At 38.9% G+C, this 8,022-nt stretch overlaps 1 protein-coding gene across 1 annotated transcript; it reads left to right on the forward strand.

The window, feature by feature from the left end:
- The first annotated feature begins 5,030 nt into the window (after positions 1-5,030).
- Positions 5,031-7,145, forward strand: LOC110033901 (inorganic phosphate transporter 1-6-like). The gene is given in 2 exon segments (XM_020738059.1): positions 5,031-6,565; positions 6,567-7,145. Coding segments are annotated over 2 exon segments (1,569 nt in total). The 5' UTR covers positions 5,031-5,386; the 3' UTR covers positions 6,957-7,145.
- The last annotated feature ends 877 nt before the right edge of the window (positions 7,146-8,022 follow it).

Raw genomic sequence — 8,022 nt, forward strand, 5'->3', positions numbered from 1 at the left:
TTAATGGATAAAATGATAAATAAATAAAATATGTAAATACTTGCCGTCTGATCCGCAGCCCCGTCTCATAGATAGTGATCCATAGCTCAGTGTCACGACCCACTCTGCTTCGCTGTTCGATCCAGCCATCTTCCGTCGTTCAATCGTGCTTCTTGTATCATTGGCATGGCCCACGACAATGAAATCAATTTAATCAGGCAACATGTGGTCTGGCGACGTAAACCCGTCACAACAAGATAATACCTAGTTCCGACATCTTAACCTGCTATGACCCAGTTCAGACACGTTAACACACTACAAAAATTTAATTTATTACCGACGATCAAATATTTTTGGTAATAATGAATAAATCATAGGTAATATATTTATTGACGGTTTAGCGATGACAAAATCGATGTAGCAAAAACTCCTGTCAATAATAGAATTACCGACCTATTTAGCGATGATTTACATTAACCGATGGGTATCCGACGCGTCATAACCGTCGTTATAGATAAAAAAAAATATGTCATGTTTAATCGTAGCTTGACCGTCGGTTATATAACCGATACATATGTCTATAGAAAAGGTATTGCACTTCAGTCAGAAAGTCGCAGTATCGTCGGTAAAATGTAGCGCAATCGTCAATTAACAGTGAAAATTTACTGATAATTTTGACTGCAACAAAAGTGCAATATTTTGTTTAGAGGCCTCTTGTTTGATAAACCGTTGAAAAACCGTCAGCGTATAAATAAGGGGTCATAAAACCGTAAAAATGTTGTCAAAATCTTGTACCATAAGAAAAAAAATTAAATCCCTCTTTCAATGTTACAATATACACACATACAATCATAGCATTGCAATCAAAACACAACACAATATAGTACCAAAACTAATTAACACATAGCCAATATACAAAAAAAAGAAAAAAAATGAATTAATAAATTGTTTAATACACAATAAAAATAATGTTCGCTAATAATAAATTGTTTAATACACAAACAAATAAGGAAAAACTCCTTCCTCATCCTCCTCACCCTCATGTGCCATCTCCTCATCATCATCATCCCCACCATCATCCTGCACTGGCTCCTTCCCTTTCTGCAGTTCAGAACGCAACATTGCTTCAATCTCTGCCCTCATCTCCGATCTCATAGCGACTACCTAGGCAGCAACCTGGCAATAAATCTCCTCCTCATGTGAAGTGAAAATGGAAGCATCAGATGTGCTAGAGGTAGGACAGGAATCAAAGATTGGTGTCTGGGACCCAAACCTGTAGACCCTGCCCTTCTTCCCGCTGAAAGCCTCCCTCTGAGATTGTACTCAGAAGGATTGTGAGATGTGCTCGAACCACAGCTCGACTGCTTAGATCAGCTCTCCTTGAGCCTCTGGATGACCTCCTACAATACATATGATTAATGAAAGTAAAACTAAACAAATTTTGATAGTTACTTGAATTTTGTACTCATTAATCTTGTGACCTGGGTCGCTAACGATCTCCTTTCCACTCAAGACTAATATAATTGCCACCTATGAGTGCGCTTGTGTAACTCTGCAGCACTTAGCTCCCATCCTTTCTCCAATGTATGTTATTATAATGGAATAGTAGCAAACATTTAATGTAAGATAAGATTTAGTACAAAAAATAAGTCTTACCAACACCCTCGTGTACTCTGTACCTAGGAGCTCTCCACAGGTGTGCTTCGAGGCCCCCATGTCCCTGCAGTTAGAACGACAATTCAGGATTGCCTGCTCTCTCTTCCTCTGATACTCGGGAGAGTCCTAGGCCCTGAGTAGTTCGATAAACACATCCTCACCAAACCATGTCTTGTGTATATCACTGAACTGGTATCACAGACAACCGCTCATCTTGTGCTTGAAGTTCCTTCAAATGTGTGCCTCCTCCTCAGGAGGATATGACCATTGTGTCAGTAAATTGAATTAAAATTTTTTAGATTCATAAAAATACATACATAATTGTAATTTCTCTGTTCGGGTTTTATTTTAAACTCCCCAAACAACATATCTGAACTTTCATCGGGATCTTCCTCCAGGATAAGTATGGGTACTCATACTTGCTTCAAATTTTATCTCTGATGGAATGGATGACATGTGTGCAGAGACTAAATTTGAAAATAACATATGATTGGTTCTCTGTAAAATGAAAAAAAAAATTAAGGCATTAATGTCAGTATTAAATTAAAACTTACGTGTTCTCCACTGCTAGGAGATGATGATGGTTGCTCGTGTTGCTTGAACAGGACGATGAATCAATAATAGTTGATGTTAATGGTGCTAGTGTTGTGGTCATGACTAGTGGCTACGGTGGTGCATGGTCGTGACTGGTGCCGGTGGTGGTGTCATGGTCGCGGCTGGTGGTGGTGTCATGGCCGTGACTGGTGGTGGTGGTGGTGTCATGGCCGCTACTGGTGGAGTGCTAGTGTGGTAACTTGGATTAGAGGTAGTGTTGGTTTAGTGCTCTCTGTACCTGATACACCTTAAAATTATCTATTTTAAATATACATGGTTCATTTTATGCACATTTTTCATTTTATGCACATTTTTTATGATATTGTGTTTTAATGAAAAAAAATTTTGGATATTATTTGATTCAGTACAGGAAATGGTGTTTTAAAGAAAATGAGCAAAATTGAAGGCAAAATTATGACATGTGGCTGTGGCGCCAAAGCACCAAAGTCCAGCTGAAGATCGGCGCTAGGCGTCAGTGACATTTTCTTTCAGAGATGATTGAATTTGGACAAATTTTGAAGGGGTGCTTAAGGAAACTCTTCGGGATTTAGAGATTCTTATTTATTATGGTCAGATAAGAGTTTAAAGATGACTGTCATGAGAAGAAAAACTTAGATTATTTAGAGAGTCCACTTGATTAGAGAGTAGAGTAGAGTTTTTAGTGTATTTTCTTTGGATCCTTACAAGAAGAGTTTGGAGATTACTTCCAAGGAACTTTAGGATTTGCTTGGGGAGAAGCCTAAGATAAGTATTTTCTCTTTTTGTTTAAGTTATATTTTCTTATGCAAACTTGATCTTAAATACAAATATATGTGTTTTTGTGTTTTCTTCATGAATTTTGAGTAATTTTCTTTCTTTTTCATTTATATGGGAATTAATCATGTGGGATGAGAATGATTTGAAAATTTCTTTTTATTTAAAAAAAAATTGATGTCATTTTCACTGATTCTTCATTGTCTTTGTAAACTGACCACTTGTGAGGTTAAAATCTGTTGCGAAACATAATGACCAGGGAGGGCTAAGATTTCACCTAACTTGTGACCGTCACACTAACATTATGAGGAGGGTGACCAAAATTTAAGGAGAGTGCAAATAAGTAGGGAAATAAGTTTTGATAGGTGTAGAATTGATATTTCTAGGGTGAAATGCAAGCTTCTTTTATCAATTCGATCTTGAGTTTGGATATAAGAGTCCCCAGTAGCTCTTATAGAGAGGGAACTGTGGGTGATCTAGAAGTGAGAGGTTAGAATCTACTCAACACTACTACACAAGCTGGAACAAACTTAAGATTATCCAATGTTCTTCGCATGCACCGAGAGGGGGGTAAGGAATATGTATGATTTTATTTGTCACAATACAATATTTTATATTTTTAAAACATTCAAATCCTATGCTGATTAAGATCTCTTTGCAAGGGGAAAGATCTTTCATAATATTCAAACTCTTTTAAACCTTATTAGTTTATAAAAAAATGCACTTACTTTCTGCTTAAAATCAGTCTGCGCATAAATTTAGTTTTAATTCTTTAGAAATATTTCGACACTATTCTCCTATCATTTTTATCTATAATTTAGATAGAAGCTTTTCTAAGTCATTATAAAAAGTTACAGCGTCCCTGTGAGATCGATACTGAGGTTTTTAAAGAAAATTCTATATTACTTGAAACGATACGTATACTTGCGTAATACCATAGTGTGTAAAATATTAATAAAAAATTCTAAAGCTTATAACATATCAATTTTGCACACTAGACGCCAAAAATAATTCGGGGCAAGTTTTTGACAATTTTTTGGAATATAAATATCTCGTAATTACGGGTCGGGTCAGCACCACCACGTCCATGACCTCGTCAGCAAACAAATTTTTGCAGGCCGACACATCCCCCGATGGGGGGGCAGACCACCACTCCCTCTATTAGTCATATTTAAGAAGGAAATTAAATTTAATTAGAGCATCTACATACTACTAAAGATGAAAGTACGATAATGCATAGTAAGAAGAAAGTGCAACACTAAATTGCATGCAATCTATAGACTATTAAAATTAAAAATACAAGAGTGCACAGTAAACGAAAGAAAAAATTGTAAAGTACAATCTACAAACTACCGAAAATGAAAATACAGAAGTACAAAGTAAAACCAATAATAACATTTACATATATCTGTTAACCTTCTCTGATGAGTCAAATGTTTTTTTTTATATAAACAACTGTTTTTAAACCTTGTCCCAACCCTTAACATCTTAAGACTATCTGATGTCAAAACAACTCTTTATTCGTGAACAGCTCGTGCACGAACACACTTTTTGAGCTTGAAATATAAACAAGTCGAACACTAGCGAGCATAGGCTCAACTCGTGTTAAATAATTATTACGATACTTAAATATTGAAAGAATGATATATAACTAATTTAATTAATGCATACTCTTTGATCAAGTTATCTTAGATTTTGAATAAATTTATTAAATTGTTTCTATAAATAAGATCACATTTTCAACATGAATAGGAAAAAAACCTAAAAGTTATACATTCTCTTGAAGAAATCTTGAAATATCAAATTTATTTTGTGGCATTTATACACACACATACACATCACACAAATTTTATGTATTTACATATCCAACCTCGAAGCTTTAATATTTCCATTCATATCACTCAAATTTTTGACATCACGCCGAACATAATAATTTAACACTTTTTAAAAAGCGAAATACACCATCTTATACAAGCTTTATAGCACCATATTTATGAATGCAAATATTAAAATTTTAATTTTAAATATATAAAATTATGTAGCACGTATGTAAATTTCCCATTTAATTATTTTTAGTAAAAATTTAGTTAAAACTGCCTCCGTGGAATAATTTGCAGAATAATCCCCACTGTTGCTGCGGAAACATCGTCCGTTCTCGAACAAATCTACACCAACCATTTTTTCCCATCCTTCTGAATCAAAAACAGAATTTAAGAGGAGAAAAGCATAGGTGTACGGCTGTTGGCATTGCAGCGACAAATTCTTAGGGTCTTTGTCTCACGAATCAATAGAATATTCCTTCAATAGATGCCCAAATATGCTCTGCGTTCCCACCATTTAAGCGCTTCCCCTCCTCCTTCCCCTTCCGTTCATACAGAGCTCTAAAGATCTCATCTTTGATACAATGGCCAAGGAACAACTTGAGGTCCTCACCGCCCTCGATGTCGCCAAGACGCAATGGTACCACTTCACAGCCATCGTCATTGCCGGAATGGGATTCTTCACCGACGCCTACGATCTGTTCTGCATCTCCCTTGTCACCAAACTCCTCGGCCGCATATATTACCATGTCGACGGCTCTCCCACCCCTGGCTCCCTCCCTCCCCATGTCTCCGCTGCCGTCAACGGCGTCGCCTTCTGCGGCACCCTCAGTGGCCAACTCTTCTTCGGTTGGCTAGGAGACAAGCTGGGCCGCAAAAAGGTTTACGGCATGACCCTCCTGCTCATGGTTATCTGCTCCGTGTGCTCCGGACTTTCCTTCGGCCACACCTCTAAAGGCGTCATGGCTACCCTCTGCTTCTTCCGCTTTTGGCTCGGTTTTGGTATCGGCGGCGACTACCCTCTTTCCGCAACCATCATGTCTGAATACGCCAATAAAAAAACCCGCGGAGCTTTCATCGCCGCAGTGTTCGCCATGCAGGGGTTCGGCATTCTAGCCGGCGGTATGGTCGCCATTGCTGTTTCCGCCGCTTTTAAGAACCACTTCCCTGCCCCGACTTATGCCGCTGACCCTATCGCCTCCACCGTCCCGCAGGCTGATTATGTTTGGCGTATTGTCGTCATGGTCGGCGCTATCCCCGCCGCGCTCACATACTACTGGCGAATGAAGATGCCCGAGACCGCGCGCTACACCGCTCTTATTGCTAAGAACGCCAAGCAGGCAGCTTCCGATATGTCCAAGGTCCTCCAGGTGGAGATCAAGGAGGAGCATGATAAAGTCGAGCGCTTCATTGGCAAAAAAGCAAACAGCTTCGGGCTGTTTTCGAAAGAGTTCGTTCGCCGCCATGGTCTCCACCTCGTCGGCACGACGACCACATGGTTCCTCCTTGACATCGCTTTCTACAGCCAGAATCTGTTCCAAAAAGACATTTTTAGCGCTATCGGGTGGATCCCAAAAGGGGCAACCATGAACGCGCTGGAGGAAGTCTTCCGCATTGCGCGAGCGCAAACCCTCATCGCCCTCTGCGGCACCGTTCCCGGTTACTGGTTCACCGTCGCATTAATCGATGTTATCGGGCGTTTCACCATTCAAATGCTTGGTTTTGCGATGATGACTCTGTTCATGCTAGGCCTGGCCAATTACCTACACGTATTGGACCACACCAGGCCATCACATTGGTTTCATTATAATGTATGGATTCACGTTTTTCTTCGCTAATTTTGGGCCGAACAGCACTACCTTTATCGTGCCGGCGGAGATTTTCCCAGCGAGGTTGAGATCGACATGTCACGGGATCTCAGCGGCGACGGGCAAATTGGGAGCGATAATTGGCTCTTTTGGTTTCCTTTATCTTGCGCAGAATCCTGATCCAGCACGGGCTGATCATGGCTACCCTCCTGGTATTGGTGTGAGAAACTCGCTCTTTCTACTTGCCGGCTGCAATCTTGTGGGTCTGTTGTTCACCTTCCTGGTGCCGGAGTCCAAGGGAAAATCGCTTGAGGATATGTCAGGCGAGAATGATGAGGTGGTTTGAGAAAATCGGTCGATCCGGTGAGTTTGTCGCTTCTTCGGTTCAAGCCACGTTATGTAGACCAGTTGACTCAAATTTTTGTGGGTGGATTAATACGGGTAGCATGCCGGCATTAAAAGTTCTATAAGATTGTTTTATTTTTTTGTTTCGATTTGCTACCTGTTTTTTCTTTCTTTTATTTTCTTTTTGAGTTTAACGCAAATGTGAAATGAGAATTCTGAAAATAAATGTGTATTTAATATTTTTATATAAATTTAGCTGCCTGTATGTAACATTTCTGCAGTATTTCATAGCGTGCTATTCACATGACTTATTCATAGATTTAACTTGAATTCAGTCAAATATTTAAAAAATAAAAATTAAATTCTACTCTTATGTTAAATCTAATTTTCTCGCACTCTTTTTTCCAGCGTCCCGTCTTGTCCCTTTTACGACTTAAATCTGAATTTAATAAATATGATTATTAGGCAATGTATTCTGCCGTTGCTCACGTGCTTCTCTACTATAACCTAATTTTTTTAAATCTTAATTTATAGAATTTGATAAATTATACTTAATATAAATTTGAGTTGAAACTAAATACAGCTTTTGTTGAGAAATTAGGATGAAGAAAAATATGAATCGACACAAATTTAGAAGAACACACTGAGATTTGTTAGGTAGGACTCATAATACCAGAATTTGGAGTCTCTTGGAATGATGAGATGTCTTTTGAAATTGAAAATGCGTCTCTTGGAATTTAGTGGGTTAGGGGGGAGCGAGGGCACAATGGAAGCGTGGTGGTCCAACCCATTTTGGTACATAAGAAATTCTCCTAAAGGGTTGGATATTCGTTAAGATGGAGATTTGTTGGGTATATATAATTCTCATAAGGGGCTGGATATTCGTCAAGGTGAAAATTTGTTATGTATGACTCATATACCATAAATGGGACAGGTGCTGGAGCAGAGCAGAGCCCACGAGCGGAGTGGAGTGGAATGATCTGTCTAATCGAGGGAGTTTTATTATGTGAGTTGGGGCTGCAGGGGCAACACCCCGCGTTTTGATACATAAAAATTTAAGTAATTAC

This window comes from Phalaenopsis equestris, unplaced genomic scaffold (assembly GCF_001263595.1).
Source record: "Phalaenopsis equestris unplaced genomic scaffold, ASM126359v1 Scaffold001307, whole genome shotgun sequence".
NCBI classification, from domain to species: Eukaryota; Viridiplantae; Streptophyta; class Magnoliopsida; order Asparagales; family Orchidaceae; genus Phalaenopsis; species Phalaenopsis equestris.